General features: G+C 41.2%; 2 protein-coding genes across 2 annotated transcripts in view; one reads left to right on the top strand and one right to left on the bottom strand.

The window, feature by feature from the left end:
• Nucleotides 1-634: 634 nt before the first annotated feature.
• On the bottom strand, nt 635-13,618 carry arr3b (arrestin 3b, retinal (X-arrestin)). The gene is made up of 13 exons (XM_049586744.1): nt 13,512-13,618; nt 4,724-4,885; nt 4,270-4,303; nt 3,075-3,105; nt 2,849-2,909; nt 2,713-2,757; nt 2,259-2,452; nt 2,074-2,133; nt 1,906-1,982; nt 1,647-1,782; nt 1,467-1,551; nt 913-985; nt 635-776 (listed from the first exon to the last, which is right to left on the bottom strand). The coding sequence occupies exons 3-13, from the start codon at nt 4,275-4,277 to the stop codon at nt 635-637; spliced, it is 912 nt and encodes a 303-aa protein (XP_049442701.1). The 5' UTR covers nt 4,278-4,303; nt 4,724-4,885; nt 13,512-13,618.
• The window catches only part of inppl1b (inositol polyphosphate phosphatase-like 1b), a 25,654-nt gene continuing 17,893 nt past the window's right edge, over nt 13,522-21,282 (top strand). The window contains exons 1-4 of the mRNA XM_049586743.1: nt 13,522-14,906; nt 17,132-17,195; nt 19,287-19,425; nt 20,939-21,059. Of these exons, the coding sequence (XP_049442700.1) occupies nt 14,770-14,906; nt 17,132-17,195; nt 19,287-19,425; nt 20,939-21,059 (461 nt within the window). The 5' untranslated portion in view covers nt 13,522-14,769. The remainder of the gene's footprint in view (nt 14,907-17,131; nt 17,196-19,286; nt 19,426-20,938; nt 21,060-21,282) is intronic.

Below are 21,282 nucleotides of genomic sequence, written 5' to 3'. Positions count from 1 at the left end.
ACTTCTGCTCAGGATGCAGCAATGACATGCAGGAGAAGGATAAAAGGGGAGGACCGTGACATGACACAGGTTTATAAATCAGCACTGTGTTTTTGGTTTAAGTGAAATGTCTCAGGAAGCATTTAACACTTCACTCACCTGCAGGTTTTGGGGACATCAGAGTGAGAGGAAGCTCCACAGTGACATCGCTGAAAATGAAAAACAAGGTTTTATTATTAGAAATACACAGAATAGTAACATACATATTATTTACACTAATAACATGTGAACACAAATGAAAGAGATGAATATTTACCTTCCTGTTAGGCCACCCAGCAGGCTTTTGGTGAGAGAGCACAATAAAATAAACCTTTAGTCTGCACAATTTCAAGTTTTTATGTGTGAATATTTTCTATCTAGTTAAGCCTTACCCTCCGCCAGACACCATCAGATTGACCTTGACTTTGTAGGAGATGACGATTCCCTGCATCTCCTTGTCTCCTTGACTCCTGTGAGGAGACAGGAATAGTTTACCCTTCACACCTTGAGGATTTGGTCTAAGACACGTTAAGTGGATGACACAGTGTAGAGTTGTACAGCCACCACTTCTCAATAAGAGGATGAAAACCTCACAAGATGAGAGACCTCGAGTGGCTTACAGAGTAGTTGATGCAAGGTGGGTGTCCTCGTCTTTTAGCCGTCCGTCCACCGCAAGACCCCTCTTCTCCTTGTTGTTGGCTAGCAGGGGGGTGACTTGGAAGGACTTCTCAAATGTAGAGTTGGAGTTAATTGTCTCCCTGTGTGTAGCAGTGTATTGATTAGATTTAGGGATATCGCGACGTGAGAATATACTCTAGCAGAGAGAGATTTAATGTAGTAGAAAATTCTAATTCGTAAATTAATCAAATTGAAAATGAAATCTGAAAGCCTTACCCAAACTCCTCACAGCAGACTGGCTTGGTGTAAGTGTCAGATGAGTACAGCACCACGCTTGTTAGCTGCTCAACTAAAAATGAAAAATAGCTCTGTTAGAGTGATCAGTTCAAATATATATACATACACAGACACACTTGAACCCTTATTCATCTTCTTTTTCACTCTTATGCGCTAGGTAGAAAACACAATTTATTAAGGATTTAAAGGTATACTGTGCAGAAATTGTCATTACTGTTTGTAAACAGTATCACCATGGAAGGTGCAAGTGGAAGCAAACCCCAAATTGGCGGTCTGGCACCTGGTTGCAACCTTCTTTTAAAGAGTCAACCTCACCTGCGCAATGTGCTCAAAAATGTCCCGATCACAGCAAAATAAGAACATACAAGCAGAGGGTAGAGTCTCTGCAGATAAATACACCCCCACACACTTCTAGTTGGTCATAAATGATGACTGAGAGGAGTTTTTGCATGATTCTCTATACTGTTTAAAGAAAATCCTGTATATTATACCTTTAACTTTAATCAAGCTTTAACCCCATCCTCGCCTCTCACCTGAAATTTTGATTTTCTTCACAACCTTGGTGGTTTCGTTGTTGATTTTTACCTTCACGGCAATTGGATCTCCGTGGTAATAAATCTAAATAAAGAAAGAATTCATTTGAAATTATTCATTTGGCAATATTAGCTATATGTATATGATGACAGAAATACAGAGTGTAGACTTCAATGTACCTCTTTTTCAAGGGAGGCCTCCAGGTGAACTGGTTTGTCACTCATCATGAACTGCTTGGTGATATCAGCCGTGGGTCCTGCCTTGTTGCTGGCTGGTGCAAACTGTATTTTGCGAATCATCAGACGACACGTGTTCCTAAGATAAAAAAAAAAAAAAAGACACACATAGAGGGTCACGGTTAGCCCTCTATTTTGCTGCAGCTTAAGAATGTAATACAAGACTCGTCTGACAACGTGGTTTGACTGTGGGCGTACATACTTCTTCTCAATGACTTCATCTGCATTGTTGGCTGCGTTGGCAACGTATGCTTTAACCTCAAAGTCCACGCCACAAGCCTACAACAGAGCATAACCCAAAGATGAATGTGTTTGTCGAACATTTAAAGAGTGAATGAAAAGCAGTATTGAAAATGGACGGTAGTGGTACCTTGCCAGAATCATTTGGTGCAGGCTGTAAGGCGACTGAGCATGGGAGGTTTGCCGGCATCTGAGACAAGTAGAAACAAGGCAAAATAATAAATAACATTTGGGACAGCAAAGGTGAAGGTTGCCCAATTAGGTGTTTGACCGGACAGGATTTGATGTGTTATATAAAGTGAGATGACTCCTCACCTGGAAGGAGAAAGGACATCCTTGCTCTCCAACTTTTTTCATGAGGGATTCCTGCATTGGTGATTTGGCTGTGTTTTCACCTGTGGGTGGATACACCTGAACACGCTGTATCCAGATGTCTCTCCTGAAGGACAGCCCAATGACATCCAAGTCTTCGCTTCCATAGCGGAAGGCACACGCAAGGTAGACAAACACTGCAGTGGAAGGGAATGTTTTAAGTGTATTTTTGTCTTTGTATTCGGGCTGAACAATTAATTAGAATTTTATCAAAACTGCAATATGGATTTGTCTACTGCTATAGGAGCAACACTGCTCAAAGGCAAAATATGTGTCAAAATACTATTCTGAATTAAGTATTGTGCTGCAGAGATGTCCAAGCCTACAAATCATATTCTACAGACTTAAGAAAAAAATCGTTGTTTGGGACAGATCCACATAATGACCAGTTTAATACCTTTTTTGCCGTCAAGACCAGAAGGGTCCACTTTAACAACACCGTCTGCAAATGAGAGGAAAGCCAAAAGCATTAGAACACACAGTGACCCGTGTATGTGCAAATTTGAGGATGTTAAACCAGACGTGTCACGCACCGACTACTTCCACTGAATCCACATGGTCCACAAAGTCTCTTTTCCCCAAGTACAGGGCAATCTGGGAGAAACAGAAAAAAAATCAAAAAGGAAAACCGTTACGCCTCCGCTGAGGTTACAAGAGTTTGAAAGTTATTTCTGGGAGTTGGACGGGCTACATACAATATGCACTCCTCCCTATGCCCGAGAGGTGCCCTGTAATGACTATATTATAGAGGCCACTTACATGTCCGTTGCCGGCGGTCTTCTTGAATACCCTGAAAAGAGAGGAAAAGTAAAAGGCAGTGAATCACTGTTATTTCCCCCTTTAAAACACTTTTAGGCTCACTGGATGTGTTAAATAAAAAACAAGACCCTTAGGACAAAGTCTTAATGTCCTCTCAGTAGTTTCTTCCTTTAAATAACTTTATTTTCTCTACTTCTAAAGTCGTCTTAGGCGATAATGTTGTGCAACAACCGCCTCCCATAGTTGTCATTTCCAATTATAGGATATCCCCCCAGCCCTCCACCTCACTGCTGCATGGATTAGCACTCAGGATGGAAATGCACTTGCTGGCACAGGTGTCTGATCTGGATGTAGGACATAACTGTGATTTGGTAAGTCAATATATTTTGCTTTGTGACATGTAAAATTAAAAGCTTATAATTTAATTAAAATTTTGGTTTATGAACTCATGCATGGTGCTTGGCTAAATTCATAGAGGTGGCATATTCCTGAAAACCTCTTGAACTGATCCAACATTTCAGCTGAGAATAGACCCATGATACTGAATGTTGAATATTTCTTGGTACACGTGTGAAATTCTGAATCAACACACCCAATTTTTCTTAATATTCCCAGAGTTACATAACCTTGTGAGGACAATCCCTTTGCTTCACGCATATAGCTGTAAACAAACAGGTAATCCTCGGTGGTGTTTGCCTCCTTCGGGTGTGTGCCAAGTAATCCCTTTAAAACTTTTCCCCTGTCTTGTAAACCTCACTTCCAAGATCAAATCCACACAATCCACCTTAATCAGGATTTATCTGCATCCTGGAAGACCCTCTGCCAAGATGTAACATATACTGAAAGCCACTGGGCTTCTTTCTTATAAAGTTGTTATCCACTTTGATCCCAGCGTGGATCATGATGCCTCAAGTTTCAAAAATCAGGTTATTAAATCATAAAATCAATGTAATGCTTTAAATTTGAAGTTACAAGATGAATTTAAAGATTAAGTTTGTTTGTTATTTCCTGTTTATTCTGAGGCGGCATAATTCATTACTATTAGAAAGGTGGAGCTTCATCAAACGTCTTTTAATGGAATTTCCAATGCCCTAAGCAATTCAATTGAAAATGTGTAAACCTAATGTAAACCAGTTACTGTGTCAGGATAGCTGCTGAGTCAATAAGAAAATGAGCCAAAACTCTTGATACTCACTTTGACATGTTGATTGGAAAGTTATGAATCCAGTCTGCAAATAAAAACAGTGAAAAGAATGGGTTACTAAATCACACAATTCTGATAAATCTTTGATGATTGGATGCATGTTAGTTTTGGATTTAAGGTCACTCTTAGTTTATTGTTTTTTTGAGGTTGTTTTTTTTTTCTCTAAAACTTTTTTTTTTTTTTTTTTTTAAATTTTTTACATTTTACCAATCCAAGAGCATTAATGATTAAGTCCATCAATGACTTACTGTTGCAGCATGACAATCATAATTTCTGAATAATTTCCTACTGTAGTAGAAAGAGTACTTTTTTGACTTTACAAGTTATTTAAGTAAAGAAATCAAGAAATAATATTCCTCAAACTTGCCGTAATCTTGTTGTTTCTGTGAGATAGTTTGAGTTATCAAAGTGTCCTGTTGGTAAGCAAGAGAGACATTTCACTTACCGTACCTTCAGTTCTGTCAATGACTCCTCTCCGCTGTCCTCTGTAATCCCACACTGTGGACGGACACCGTGTCGTGTGCGTGAGTGAGTGCCAATCACCGCCTCCTGTTTGCTTATAACCATGACCTCCCGACCTCGGAGCCCTCCCCTCAGCTTACCCAGCCTGTCAACGAAGGTTGTTACAGAGAAAATCTGATTAATTCATTAGAACTTTACTGTTTGGGACACAGCGTGTGCAAAAATAATGCTGTGTATGTGACTGTCAGAGAGTAGGCTCCGAGACGTGGGCAGTTTTGGGGGTGGGATGCATATGGAGTGTAATAAACAGGCCGTGTCCTGGAGTGAATCTATATTGGTCACTTGCTCTTTGTTGGTTTTTGGATCAATCTCAGATTTATCCAGTGTATCTGCTACAGAACATGAACAATGTTGTGTACTCCACATTGTGCTAATACAGTCTTCCATATTTTCTTGTAGCTATTGCAGGAACATGTAATCATGAATGAAATCAGCCTATTAAATAACTTCTTTGCTGTAAGCTGTGAGATGCTATTAGAGTCACTGAGTTTAAAGGATTGTCTTGTGAATGGACTCTTGCAAATGTTCAAGGATTTCCTTTCTTATAGCTTAGACAGGAGTAGAGTGGTATTAGTTGGATTTTGGTTGTTATGGTAGCCGGGACGACAGATGGCTCCTCTACCGAGCTTTGTACAATCTGTGCTGGTGGCAGGTTTACAGAAATCTGAGTGACCTGCTGACTTACTGGTATGCAACAGGGCTTTACAACGAGTACCACTATGACTGCAAAATCCTCATGTAAATGAAATTCACTGTTTGATGGTTGTCATTTGGGGAGGAGGCCGAGGTTTAGCTTGACTGTCAGGTCTTTCAAAGGACCCACATTCAATGTCAGTCACCTTTAGAAGACACAGAAGACACAGAGCTATAAAGGTAGATCCACTGGATTGATGGCGGATCCTCTCACCTCCACAGTCGGCTGTAATTGATTAATTAAAGAGGTAGCTGGATGATGGGTTTTGTGGATGGATTGTCACACCATGGCAGTCAAGAATAATGAATTAGATTATTGGATGTTGTCGTTGGACTCCATTCAACCGTCATATGGGGACAAGGTTTTGAGATCACTTTAAAGCTGCTCAGGCAGGGCAACGCTTCTGTACATTACCCTGAGGGATCATCAGCCAAGAGTTCACGGACTAGATGCTGTTTAATTAGTACATTAAAGAGAGAAAAAAACCCACAACAAAAACAGCTGATTGTTGAGTCTCACTCTCAGTTCGTTAAATACTGACAGCCTTTGGTAGGTTGTCGGAGTGAACTGCCAACCCAAAGTGTCAGTTTTTGACATTCCAAGAATGAGACTCAACAATCAACGATCTTTCTCCAGAATTACCGTAAAACTTCAATTAGTATCCCAGGCTATTATTTGCATAAATCAATGAACTCAACAGGCTTATATTAGGGACGGGCCTTTAATTCCTTTGCACAAAACTGTTGCTCAGCAGAGATCAAGAAATACGATCAAAACAGTATGAATATAACTTTTATAAAAATTAGGCTTCAGATAACATATCAATTACGTGTTATGTTGCAACACTTGTTTCACAGCACCCGAGACAACACCCCTATATCTTGCTAAAACAATATTCATAACTTGGATTACGTTTTATGAAAAACACTTTTGATTCTTTCATCGGTGAACCCTTATGAACTAAAGAAATATGAATAATTTACCGGATAATCGAGGAATGGACACATATTCTGACTTTATGATAGCTTCAGAAGAAGGGAGTCACCACTTGTTTTTTCGTCATGCTGGTAAATCTGAATGAATTACGGTCTTCTCAGGTGCTCATGGTTTCAGTAAGATGAAATGAACCGAGCTAACAATGTGTTAGACTCACAAGTCAGTCTTTAGACACTTTGCTTAACTAAAGACTGATGACTTTCTCCCTGATTTTGTGTTTTGATGGGCAGATACAATTTCAGAGTTTAAAAAAACTCCCTACGTTGCAGAACCAATAGTAAATCTTCAGGGCGGTCCTTCGGTGGCTCGCTGAACTCTTGTGCTTGTAAACATAGTCCCACTAGAAACACATGTAGCAGTACAAAATGGCTCAGCCGTGCTTGCAGAAAATGCCGTCAAAGTTAGTGGATGTTTGTCGCGTTTGCGGCGACACATTCTCGCCAACTAAAAGAAACAAACATAATATTTTACAAGGCCATGACTCATCTGTCCGGCCGGGCTATAGAGGGAATCGTCTTGTTGTTTATATATATATATATATATATATATATATATATATATAGCCTATGTATCACATTTTTCAAATCACTGTATCATCGTTTGGACTAATCCGATGTTTGTAAAATCTATAAACACAATGATTGAACAAACATTACTATTTCTGTGTGCACGTTTAGCTGGGCTAACCGTTAGCTGTTAGCCCTGTTAGCCATTAGCGGTGCCTGTAATAGGTAATAACTCATTAAACGGTCCGTGAAAAAAATATCTTTTCCAGCGGATATCTTAGTTACAACATGACTGAGCTAGCAAAGCAGTTTTGTGTTGCTGACAGGGACAGCTAACAGCAGCAGCAAGCTAACATCAGGACGTCATCTGTTAAAAGCCTCCCATTGTCGGATACGACATGAAACTACTCCAGTTAGCTCAATAATGTTGTAACTAAGACATCCGCTGGAAAAAATATTTTCTTCACGGATGAGCACACGTTTGATAAAACGGAGTTAAATCTCTCGGCATCCATTTTCAAGCTCTCTGTGTGTTTGTTTCCTTGCGGACGAGAAAAGGAGGAGCGCACATTTTCCTTTTCAAAAATGCAAGAGGCGTTGCTTTGTTGCCGGCCGTTTTCGCCGGTGTGTTAAACACACTTTAGAAAGGAGTGTCCCCAGACTATCAGAAGGTGGAGATCTCTGATTGTCTGGTGGCGAGACTGACAATGTGTAGCATCTCCATATTGACAAAAGGTTTAAACATTTATATTTGTTAGCTAACTAATGTTAGCTCAAGAGGCTAGCCAACAACTTGGTTTTATACATCCAAAGAACTTTTATAAAAATGAACTGCTTGGCAACCAGACCAGGCCTTTAATTGAGACAGGCCTTTATAATCAAAATGTGTAGCTACACCAGGCTAGTAAAAGGGACTGGGCGTTTAACTGGGACTAGGCTTTTAATTGACGTTTTACAGTAACTTGCAGCTTCACTATTTTATGTATGACTCTAATATTCATGTTAGTGCAATAAAAATCTGGAATAGGTAGGACCTTTGGACAGCATTAGACTGCTGTAGTGTACCAGATGTCATAGTAAGAAATTCTATCAAACAATCTGTCTTTGAAGAGTGCTGATATGTGGAAGCAGTGACTTTATTCTAACACCAGTGCACCACAGTTTGGGCAGGAAATGGTCACACAACTTTAAAACTGACAGTGCTCAGGTTTTTCCCATAAAGTGCTACGCTTCTATCACCCCATTTTGGAAAAGACATTTAAAAGTGACAAAGCTGTCTGAAAAACTCTTTTAAAATGACATATCTTCAATTATAAATCATTGTGTGGCACATCACTCACAGGTGTTTGTATATGAGTTTGTAATGTTCCTGAGATATCAATTTCTTCTGTTTTTGAATATCATATGCCTTTGAATATCCATTTTTAAAAGGTTTATTCATAGAGGCAGTCGCTATGACTTTTGCAGCACTTACAAAATTTAATCATTGTCCTATTTTGGCTTTCATGAGCCCCAATATGCCAGATCATAACACTATAGTATAGAGTAAATAAATGAGGCGTTTCCATGCATATTTAAAAAATTATATTTAAATTTTTTTTTAGCAACAGTTCTCCAAGCTGTTCTGTCAACGCTTCAGAAATGGAACCTTGTTCTAAGTATTTTATTTAAAATAATTAATTGCAATGCATCTGTTATCTTCTGCTCTGTGTATTCTATAATCGGCATTTACAGTCATTCTGATACAGCCTCTGTGCGCTTCACTGGGCAAACAAAACCACATCTGGGTTGAAAGGAAACAGCACGGCTTTACCCCTCAAGGGCATTTCATTAAAATAGATTTGTCTTGTTAACTGACACACCCCATCAAAGCTAAAGAAATACTGACGGTGTATTCATACATTTATTCATGGGCTCTTGGGGTGAAGACAGGATTAAGGTTTATGTAATTGTAAGCTGTTTATGAACTGTGAAGTCAGTGAATGAAAGATAAGTTCATATTAACTCCTCTAATGGGTTTACCGAGTCAAAGTGCAGTTCTTAGACAATGTTACATGAATCAGAGCAAGATATCTGGATATAAATGCATTGCCCCAACATTTCAGATCATCATTGTGATGTAGTGTTGGCTATATAGTGTAGCTACTGCACATAGGCCTGTGTGTTGGTTTACTATCCTGATAAAGACGCTTAAAAAACGTAGGCCAGTCTTATTTTCTGTCTCTCTTGGGGTTTTTCTCTTCCAGTTTTGTCTGTGTGAGGTTACATACACTCACATAAGCCCCTTACACTTAATCTGGTGCCATTTTTGGCAAGCTCTTTATATAGACAGTCAACATAAACTCTCAAAGGGACTGCTGACTAGCCCCGGTTCATTACAGCACCATGGTATTACCACTTCTTAACAACACAGTCTTCAGCGTGTTGCTAAATTTAGGCAGTGGTGCTGTTTGTAGCCAATGAGGGACAAAATATTCTATTAGATGCTGAGCCAATCAGTGTTTCCGTCTGACTGATGGTGAACTCTGTGAAGTGCTGTCAGTGTAACCTTCAACAAAGATTTTTTTGATGGCGAGTAGTACAGTCAGCATCACTGATCTGAATGATAAATGCACTTCACAGACTGAGTATAAAGTCAGTGATACGCAGAGCTTACCTGCTGGCTTTCTGCAACTCCCACGTGACCTTTAGCTGCCTGTATTTTTAGCAGCTGTTACTCACAAAGTCAACTCAACTGATGCTGTAACTTTAAAGGGTTGTTGCCATCAGTCGGAGAGTGGCTGTTATGAGGACAACCAGAGCACTTTTTTACCACCCATTTCTTATTCATGACGTGGCTTACACAGGGATTGCGTTCTTTTAAAAATATCATTAGCTGTAGGGCGTTGTTAAACTTTAAATGTTTAATTTGTTATATTTCTGAGATTTGAATTGTCTTACTGTTTTAAAATGTCTTTATTTTGATAGAAATCAGCTCCTTCCTTCACCAATTTTTGTATTACTCTTTAAGATAAACAGCATTTTGCCTCACCTGTTATATAATCAAAGCCTGGCCTGCTGCCTGGCCTTGATTACATAATAAAGTGTAATGTTATGTATTTCCATGAAGGTACTGTTTAATACCAGCAAAACTACAGCTCTTCAAACATCTCTGTCAGGGTGTCAGACTCGAGGTAAATCAAACAATGCTAATTATATTCAAAATCTGATCTCACAGCCGGTGTGAAAGATGAAAGTCAGCAGGCGGCTCTTAGAAATGGAGTACATCTCGCTGTCTCAGTGTCTGTTTCAATATCATGTCCAATTCAGTGCTTACGTAAGCAGAGCATTTGGTGAAACTGGAGGGAGAAGAGAGAGAAATCATCTCTCTGTAAACAGTGTGATTTTGGTACTACTGATGGTGAAGTCTTGTGGTTTTTGGTAAATGTTAGCAGCCCAATCTTCCTCAAAGCTTTTGTTCTAGTTTCAGTGAAACCTTTCTGATTCCTTTCAACCAAAGAAGTCATGAATAACTTGCTCATTTAGCTGTGATTCATCCACTAACACTTTTTAAAACCTACAATAAAAAGAATACATTTTTCTGTGTTCCCAGTGCCAGTGTTAAAGGGGACCTACTGTACCTTTCCTTGTTTTATGTTTTAGGGCTTTCAAAATAACTCTTAATTTTGATTAATTAATCACAGAAAAAATATTGCATTAAAAAAATTTACTCTGCTTAATCACATTTTATGGTGCCCTTTGACCCGGTGCGTCATTGAAGGCCACAGTGGCTTTGTCATATGATGGAGGCAGAAGAGACGATGCTGCTTGGCCCAGATGGAACTGTTGATAGGAGCACCGTTCTCTGCAGTTTCTGCATTAAGGAATTTTTGTACCATCAGAGGACTTAAAGCCAGAAATATCACCACAGAGCAAAGCATTTAGCAGCGAACCTGGAGGTCCAAGCTAGCACAGCCTCTGACGCTAGCGCTACCAGCCAGCCTCCTCAACCCACACTCGACCAGGCATTCAGACGCAAACTAAATAAGTCTAACTGTGATCAAGTAACTAACTCCCTTACAAAATGGATTGCAATAAAGTACAGACCAGTTTCAGCGGTAGAGGACAGGGGGATATTGTGTCCAAAATCTTAACATCATCAACTACAATACGCTCCCTGATTTGCTGCTTACGTTGTCAGCTATGGTGCAGATCCCTGATTGGCTGCCATTACATTTTAATTTCTGGAAAATGTTTGGGGTGGCTGCGAGTCAAGACTGATACAGAGAGCGGAACAGAATGCTGGGCTCATGTTATCAGGATGGTCTTACCAGGATACCGATATACTCTGTTACAATTATCAACCTGGCTGCAAGTACTCTGCTACATGTAGCTACATGCTAACGTCAGGGAAACATGTAATCTTGGTTGCCCTTTATAGTCATTCCCCTGGCCACAGCGACAGTGCAGAGATGCTGAGATAGGGAAAGACCCGGACACACTTAATAGTCAGAGCAGGCTGGGCTTTTGTGGGAGGGGGGCTTAAGGTGACAAACAGAGCATTTCAGAATACAGAGCCCGGTCTCACTCCAAAGTGGTCGAAATCTGGTGCTTGGGCAGTGACTTACGGCTTGAAGAACCAATGAAAAAAGGCGTCCTTTAACGTCGGCATGATACACAGCTGGTTGCTGTTATAGTTTAGCAGCACCCAGCGGTGCTGGGGGGAAATGCGACAGGACAAGGATGAAAGTTGAGGCAGCGAAAGTCTGAGTGGAGCAGGCGGGAGGGGTGGTGAATGGGTCCAAACACAGACAGCAAACACAGACTTTCACCTGAGAGAGCGGTGTTCACGTCCTGTAAAATTCTAAAGCCAAACCCCGTTCCTTTTTCCTAAACCTAACCACGTGCTTTTACAGCCTAAATCCAACCATGCGTTTGTTGTTGAAGGAAAAAAAACATCAATTTGTAGTGTTGTACTGATGTAATACGTTTATTTTGAGAGACACTGTATGTAAACGTTTAACTTCCTGTGAAAACGGAAGTGTATCTTGAAAGAAGACAATGCATGTAACGGGCAGAACTTGACACGGTGTCCCAGAACGTCAACAACTAACACACCCAGGGTGCCTCGCATGTTGTATGTGGACATGGAAAGTCAATTACCAAGCACGTCAATATTTGACGAGGTCAGAGTGAGACTTTGTTGGGATACAGGTGTCTCAGCACAGACCGTATGAGGACAATAAAGCGTTCTTGGAAATTAAATAATAGAAAAAGAAAAATGTCCTAGTGGTAGACAACATCTGTCGTTTGGCTTGTCTGTCCACTTTGGTCTAGACTGAAATATCTCAGCAACAACTGGATAGATTGCCATTACATATTATACATACATTTATGGTCCCAAGACAATGAATCCCACCAACATTGATGATCCCATGACTTTTCCTTTAGCACCACCATGAGGTTGAAGTATTTGGCCTTCGGTGAAATGAAACTATTGGATGGATTGCCATTAAATTTGGTGCAGTGATCCATTGTCCCCAGAAGATGAACCCCCCAAAAAACTTTGTGAGACCCTGATTTTCCTAGTGCCCCAAGCAGGTCAATGTTTTCACTTATCCAGTGAATTATCTCAACATCTATCAAATTAACTGTGTACAAAAATTCATGGTTCCCAGATGATATATTCAACTGACTTTGGTGGTCTCCTGACTTTTCCTTCAGCTCCACCATGAGGTTGAAATTTGTGTTTGAGTAAAAAGTCTTAACAGCTATTGGAAGGATTGCCGTGTAATTTGGTACACACATTCATGTTCCCCTCAGGATGAAATGTGAAGACAGTGATTTGTCCAATACTTGTGTTTATAACTAAATATCCCCATCAGCCTTGTACTTGGTGTTTAGTGCTAATTAGCAAATGGTAGCAAGACAACACGCTAAGATGGTCATCATGGTAAACCTCTCTGCTAACTGACAAATATCAGCATGTTTTCATTTTCATTGTGAGCATGTTAGCATGTTGATGTAAGCACTAAGCTCAAAGGTCCGCTGGACAGACTTAATGGCATGATACTGTATATCTTTCAATTATGTGCTGTAAAGATATGTCATCAGATTGGGATGGACTTATGTCTATTTGTTTTATGAGGCCTGCGGTTGGTGGTCGGCACATTTCTGCTGAGTAGTGAGAGGCAGAACAGAAAATCTGGGACTGAACAGTTTCCCACAGAGTTCTATGCTCCAGCTAATGGAGAAGGAGGGAAGTAGGAGGGCTGAATAATGGGCGATGTTCTAGGAGGGCAAAAATAAGAAAGTGAAGGATGATCATAACCATATGGAGGCTGCTTTTTCGCTGAAAAGGAAGGAGTGAGCAAGAGAGGACGGGAAGTTTAGGGAGGGTGACAAAAAGAAAAACAGCTGGGACAGGAGAAGAAGAGGGTGAAAGAAAGTAAATATCCCTGCCAGAGGATGAAACGTCTAAAGATAAAGATGTTAAAAAAACAAGGAAGAAACTGAGGATTTGCCGGGCTGCTCACCTGTGTGTGGTAAGCTGTGTTTTGTTTGGAATTTGAGAGCTGGGGGCCGAGAGAGGAAGAAGACAGGGAGAGGGAGAGAAAAAAGGAAGCACTCTGCTGTTTCACACACTGCTGGTGAAGCTGAGCCCCTCGCAAGAATTCTCCTGGCTATGTCCGCCATCTGGAATGTCGAGTCACTTCCTCTGTCTGCCCTGCGCTCTGACGGGGTTGTCCTCTGCCTCTCATGCTCCCTCCCTCTGCTCTGACAGCACTCTGAAGAACCGCTGGAGACACACGCCAGCACGAACGGGACTCTACTGACAAGACACACACGCCAGCACACAAACATCCAGCATGAAAGCGAGACCCCCGGAGTAGCCCACGTCCAACTCAGACACACTCTAAATGGAATCTGGGCCTGGAAGAAGCAAAGACAACAGCAGTCATCAGCTGAACTTTTTAGAGGGTGTTTCTATTCCCTTATATGGCAGCAGAGCTGGGAAATCATTTGAATTAGTCTGGTTTCTGTTGCATGCCTGTCTGGTTTTAGTGCTGACTGAGTTCCATCTGGTATGTTTCTGCCTCTGCTGTGTGCGTGTGTGACTGTGTGGGTGCCGTACGTGCAGCTTGATTTGTTTGTTTTGCCATTCTTGGTTCTTCTTTTCCTGTTGTTTGCATGTGGGGTTTTTGTTTTGGGACGAGAGGAGGGCTTGTGTTTGTGGTTAAGCTAGAGGCATCGTCATTGCCTCAGGGGTGGCTGCTTCATTCAGACTGAGCAGCACCTCTCGCTATTTTTCCTCTACCCCCCTCCCTCTGCCTCCCTCGCGCTGCTGTGATGGTCTGTGTTTGTTGGAGCAACACACCCACCTGGGCGCAGCAACTCACAACCAAAAACTGAAACAGGGTCTCTCTGAACACGGACATTATCTGAAAGGTGGACTGGAGCTTCTGTGGATTAACCTCACAGTCAGCTGGATGTTTCTCCTTTATTCCTACATTGCGACAGGATGTGTGACCCTGAAGGACCCCACAGGGGCACAGGAAGTGCTAGCTGGTACAGACAAAGTGATGGGTTGTCTGTTTGACACTTTGGTCACGAAGAAAAGGATCATGGGAAAGTTCTAAACACTAAAGAAGACTACTCAACACACTCTGGCGCTGAATGAGTCAGCCATCGTGATGGCATCTGAGCAAGTCTGACAGTTGAAATTTGTTTTACGTCAAGTTCCTCACCTGATGTGGATTATTTTTATGAACATATCTCGCAACATTGATTGCCATGGCTACGGCAGCATGGTATCATCGTGACATCAGCCGTGTGCACGCAGAGGACTTGCTGGCACGGGCAGGGAGGGATGGCAGCTACCTAGTGAGAGACAGTGAGTCAGTGCCAGGAGCCTATGCATTGTGCCTGCTGTGAGTATTCACACGCTCACGTTCACCTACTTAAAGGTCCAGCGTGTAGGACTTTGGGGGATTATTTACAGAAATGGAATAGAATATAATAAGTATGTTTTCTTTAGTGTATAACATATATAGTGTAGATGTGTTTTCATCACTTTAGGATGAACTGTTTATATCTACATAAGGAGTGGGTCCTTGTCCAAGGAGATTGCTATATTGTGCTGCCATGTTTCTACAATGCCCCAGAACGGACAAAACAAACACAGGCTCAAGATCACGCGTTTTTGTGTTGGCTGCGATAGTTAGCGGTCTCTTCGTGATGTCAGCGTTGGAAGAACACTGATTTTTTTACATTTCAAACTGCTTTATTTGGTGCTTTTCACCTGAAACTAAAAACTGCTGTGTTGTCGTTACCTTAGAATGAGCCGTTACATCTACATAAACAGTGGACCCTCATCCAAGAAGTCAATGTGGCATGTTTCTACAGTAGCCCAGAACGGACAAACCAAAAATTAGCTCAAGATAGGGCCGTTGTTTTGTGTTGGCCACCCTAGTTAGCAGCCTCTCTGTGATGAGAGCATCATAAAAACATATTATTTTTTACGTAAAAACTGCATTAGTCGATGTTTAGCAGTTTAAATCACTGGGTCCGGTTGTTCTGGAGAGGAAGAGACCTCTGCGGATAAGTCAGCTTCCCGATTAAAAACCTTCCAAGTGTCTTGATCGTAAGTTATCAGACAGAAAAAGATGAGTTCACGTTAGCATGTGCTGGGCTAGCAGCCTGTCTCCAACATGCCGAACAGCATTGGAGAAACACTGATTTGTCACGTGAATCTTCTTTGTTCAGTGTTTTTACCAGTTTAAATCACCTGGTCCATTTTTTTTTTTTGGAGAGGAGGAGACCTCTATGGGTAATTTGGCTCCTGGTAAAAACCCACTGAACAACAAACACTGAAAGAATCCTAAATGGGAGCAGTTTCAGTTGGCTGCAATCTGCAATCCTCACCACTAGATGCCACTAAATCTTACACACTGTTCCTTTAAAGGACAGCCAGCTTATTTTACCTCTTTTGCCTATCAAACTTAACCTACTTTAGCTATCATTATCTTAGACAGTACGTTCTGTATGACCTCCTGTGAGCTTTTACTGTTAATGCATTTGTAAGTGTACAACTCTTGTAAGTGATGCAGTGTAGATCTGAATTTAAAAGAAAAGAAAAAGAAAGAGATTGCGACTCTCTGCACTCACCAGAAGTCATTTTTATAGAAGTTGTTCACTGTTACTTTATATGTCTAATTTTATGTGCTCCACCCCCTTGAAAATACTTAATGAATGATTCACTCAGGATGTCTTGAAGTAGTAAACGCTGCCCTGTGTGAGAAGAAACACTTCTACTTTATGTAAAAACCATAACTAGTCGCCCTGAATCTGTGAAACTTTAACATTTCGGCATACAGGACTGGAAAGTATTCATACAATTTCTACAGAATGTCCCCATCTGTAAATTGATTCAGCAGCTTTGCTCTCCCTGTCATATCCATCACTTTCACCATCATCTGCCAGCAAAGAATGGAGTGTTGTGTACAGGCCGGGCCAACCTCCAGACTCTAGGCAAGTCACACCGTCCTGTCCGAACACAGTCCCTCTCAGCCAGTCAAACCCTGGCCCAGGACTCCCTGTTTCCCCTCTTGCCCCTGTTTCTTCCCTGGGGCCCCTGGAAGAGGGCGGGAGCTCCAGCGACCGCACTACGCTGACTGCTCATCAGCCTGAGCCAGATACATTCCTGAAAGCTGAGCCGGGCCGCTCGCAGTGCTCCCTCTTTCCTTCGTTCTTTTCTCAATATGTCATCCCCTCTTTTAGTTTCTTAAATATCCCTACACATTTGATTCAGTCATTCAGCTGTCATGGCCCCCCTTTGTTCAGGTAACATACAGTAGCTGACTAACGGCTTCATCTTTACGTGCTGCCTGAAACGAATTCCTGTGACGTGACTGATGGAGATGATGATCTAAGTGTCTCTCACACATTGTTTAACCAAAACAAACCACGTCATTAGTGATCTGTAAAACAACTGGCGCCTTGTTAAGAACGTTACAGTGTCTTTAACTACAGTTAGACATCTGGTCCTTATTTAGATGATGCGTTTAAGTACATTTTCCCTTTGAATGTTTGCTCTGAAGTGTGTTGTAGTAATTTGCAATGGCATTAATAACAGGGCTATTTTTGGTTTTCACAGGTTCCAGCGTCACGTTCACACCTATCGTATTCTCCCCGATGCAGACGGCCTTCTAGCAGTTCAGGTGAGTGTTCATCGCCACAGGGCACTGACTCCTCGGTCTCACAGGAAAGAGAAACACAATAGATGTCTTGGCAAAAACTGTACACACTGAGAGAGACACAGGCGGCCAGATGGAGTTAGAGGGATCAAACAATGGTTTGTTATTGCCTGTTGTACGAAGAACAGGAACATGTTTGTGTTTCCTTTCTGTACAGGCTCTGTTGCAGTGGAGTTGTTGCTTGAATGGCATCTCTGCCATGTGGCCACATGCTTGCAGCATCGGCTCAGCAGCACAGAGGAGAAATTGTTTTTATGTCTCAGAGATTCCTACTCAACCCACATACTAGGTCACTGACCAATGGGTGTGCTTATTTGTTATGTGTATATACGGGGGTGTTTGTATTAGACATAATGAGTCTGTTGGATGTGGCAGAGTTTGAGCCGGTGATGGTGTGTGTCTGTTTTTGATGCTCTGAGCAGGGGGCCATTTAGTCAGCAAATGACCTAATTATTCAATGATAAAAAAAACACGTACATGCACAAAGTTTGCAACCACACACACACACACACACACACACACACACACACACACACACACACACACACAGAGTGGGTGAGAGAAAACGAGAGTGAGAAAAATAAGCAGTTTCAGGGCCTGAACCACTAAGCATCTGTGGCTTTTTTAACTATGTCTGCATATTAAAGTCCAATAACGAGTTTAATAATGATTGTCTGGCAGTCGTCTTTAAGCCTCTGACTTGTAAAAAGAAAAAAATCCCCCGCTTTCAAATGAAGACCTTAAACCCTTGTTGCTATTTCAGTTGTGTTTCCACTGCCATCAGTATAAACCTCCAGTACGTATTTTCCCCTCACTGGATTTGCTCCACTAACTCACAAGTAGCATGCTTGGCTTTTTGTTTTTCCAAGATGGCCATGGAGATATTTCAGGGCCCATTTTGTCTCTCACTGTCTCTTATTCCTTGTCATTTCTTTTTAATTGCTTTTCAAGAGATCCTTGTGGTACCAAAAAATACTATTTGAAGAGTTCCTGGCACAGCAGAGTGGTGGCTCGGGCCAAAAAAACGGTTTCACCACAAAATGAAAACAAAAACTTCTAAAAAGAGGGCACAGGAAAAGAGCTAGCTCGGTATTGTGGTCTAATGTGAACCCTGCTGATTCTGTGCATGTGACCGATAGCATTATGAGTTTGTATGTACAGCACCTGTGCTTATTTAATCTGAATTTCTGCCTGGACAGCTTTGAGTGCCGGTGAAGTGTAGCCGTGCAGGTTTTTGTTGGATGGTTTGAGAGCAGACTTGCGGCTTGAATGTGTGAACGTATGCATGTTTTTACTATGTTTTTTGGGGGGGTTTGTTAGACTGACTTGGATAGTTGTACCACGGTGAAACATGACAGCCAACTGCTGCTGCTGCTGCAGCCAGGAAGTAGCTGTCAGTGATGTCACCTCTCCTGTTTGGCAGATCTTTCTAAACCCCCCAGGGATGCTTTTATCACACAAAATCATTTGCATGTGTCTTTTTCTGTCATGCAAATAAATACTTCTGTGAAGAAGATTTTGGAGAGAGGGTCGGGGAATTACCACGTAATTATACAAATTAGACTTGGACAGTTATTTCACTTTGTGTTTGACTCCATGCAACAAGACATTCAGATTAATTCAAATAGCATAGTCGGTCGTCCGAGGGTATTTTTTATGTAAAAGACTTTAATCATTTCTGTTTTCTAAATCTAAGAACTAAAAATGAGAAGTTGCAATAAAATAGTATTTAATGGGGCCTTAACACTGTAGGTCCTCATGTCATGTATATACTATCTCTTTGTATCATACGACGCATGTTTATCTAACACAAAGAAAAAGCTTAAATGTTTTAAACTGTTTTGTATATATCCAAAAATATGTTTCTGCATGCAACACCAGTGTGTTGTGTAGATCGTGTCTGGTATCAGCCACAGTGCATTTGTTTATGGTTTTTGTGGTCTTTCCAGTTTATGTTTAAAGCAATGACAAAACTGTGAGCACACATACATGTTTGTGTGATTTATACAGTAGATATAGCCAGTGACTTCTGACATGTGTGTGCTTCTCTCACAGACGACACAGGGGGTTCAGGTGAACTGTTTCCGGACACTGGAGGACCTGGTGTTGGGGTACCAGCATCCCCACAAGGGCCTGGTCACTCCTCTGCTCTACGCTGTTCCCAGAGATACAGACACTGGGGATGAGAGCTCAGGTGGGCCCTCTAGCTGTTGTCACAACAAATCACCCAACAGTTAAATACATTTATGTTTACATAATAAAATGACATAAACCTATGAAAAAATGTGCTCCTTTTAGGGCTGCAAATATGGATTGGTAATTATTAATGTGTCAGTCTCAAAAATTTCAGCTCTGTAGTCACTGGTGGAAACAGAAAATGTGGTTTAATACAACAGGACAGGAGGTCTGGGGGCAGCAAAACAAACTATTGTCCTTTTAATAAAGAAATCAGGCAATTATTGGCCTTTTTTCCATCATTCTGTGAGAAACTGTGATCTGATTTTATGCTGCACACGGCATGAGTTGGTTACTGCGCTAAGTGAGAGGTGTGCAGCCTGTCGCCTGCTGCTCTTCCATATAACAGCTCACTGTGGCTGCTCCTTCTTGTTCCATTATTCCATGCAATATTTCAAACCTATCCTCTGTCAGCAAATGCCGAAAATGACCATTGTCTTGTTTTATGGACTGATTTTGAGTGAGTGCTAAGCTCACTGAAAAACACGTCACTATTTCTTTGACCCCTTCATTATGAAAGTCAGCTCTTTTTTAGCCAGTTGAATGCTTTCAGTGTTAAGATGCAGCAGGAGGAAATGTTCAGTTTGCTTTAGCTGTAACTGAATACAGCATTTTTTCCATTAAGGTCGCCCTCAACACCCAATTTATAATGCTCCAAATAATGCATATTGCAATACTTTAATCAGTGGGCCAGTGGATCAATCACCATTGTGCTACCTCATTCAGTGATAGCAACTTAAAGGTTCAGTTTGTAGGGTTCATGAGCATATATTAGCGGAAATGGTATATAATATTCATAACTATGTTTTTCAGGTTTATAATCACCTGAAAATTGTCACCTTAGAATAGGCTGTTTATACTACAGTTGCAATGGAATACCGGTTTCAAAGAATACTGTGATAAAAAAAGTTGACATTATATTGTTTACATTTGCTTACCTACAATATTGAAAGAAATGCAACTGGACGTTGAATCTCCCTCAAGGGGAGACTTTTTACACGTGCTTCCATTAACAAAATGGCTTCAAGTTTCAGTTATAGTCATAAAACATTTGTTCAACTAACACTAAGCCTTCCGTTTTCATTCCTGTAAGGGTCATTCTCACTGATAATAATATAAATTCTCTACTTCCGTGATACGTATAACCGCGATATTTTCTGAGATGCTTATCGTACCATGAAAACCTCATACTGTTTCAACCCTACTGCAAACAAAGTGGGTCCTCTTCCATGGAGACCGCCATCTTGTTTCTATACTCTAGGCTCTAGATTGGACTATTCATGTTTTTGCATCTGCCACCGTAGTTCCCTTACATGCTTGGCACATGGGAGAAGTTTCAGTTGGTTACCAATCTGCAGCCTCACCACTAGATGCCACTTAAGCCTCTACACTGGACCTTTAACAGACATTTATTTGAATGAAAATCTTCAGGATTATTACACTGTTTGATGTCATGTTTTATTCATGCACAGATGATGAGAAACCGTCTCCAGTTTCAGCCTCTGCCAACACAGTGCCTGTCACAGGACCACCAGCAAAACCAGCCCCTCATGCGCTGATCCTGGATAAGCTGCAGGAGCTGAACACATCCAGGTATGATTATCTAGAACTACTACAAAACAGTGATCAATTGCCGCAAGATGTTCCTTGCATAGTGCTTATCTGTGCTGCAGGTGTAGCTTTTCTAAATAATCTTTGTGTTCTGTTTGAAAGCTGATTATTCTGTGTGACAATATCAGATCACTTTATAGATGTGACTGTTTATTGACTTGAGGTGATTTATGATGTCGTCTGTTCCATTCACACTGTTTTCTCA

Source organism: Epinephelus fuscoguttatus, linkage group LG9, assembly GCF_011397635.1.
Source record: "Epinephelus fuscoguttatus linkage group LG9, E.fuscoguttatus.final_Chr_v1".
NCBI classification, from domain to species: Eukaryota; Metazoa; Chordata; class Actinopteri; order Perciformes; family Serranidae; genus Epinephelus; species Epinephelus fuscoguttatus.
This window is presented reverse-complemented; position numbering and strand designations above follow the sequence as displayed.

Excerpts from the sequence above, each read along its gene's own strand:
- arr3b (XM_049586744.1), bottom strand. Across the intron at positions 1,783-1,905 it reads GATGAAGTCATTGAGAAGAA|GAACACGTGTCGTCTGATGA; the intron begins GTATGTACGCCC and ends TTTTTATCTTAG. Across the intron at positions 986-1,466 it reads GAAGAAAATCAAAATTTCAG|TTGAGCAGCTAACAAGCGTG; the intron begins GTGAGAGGCGAG and ends TTTCATTTTTAG.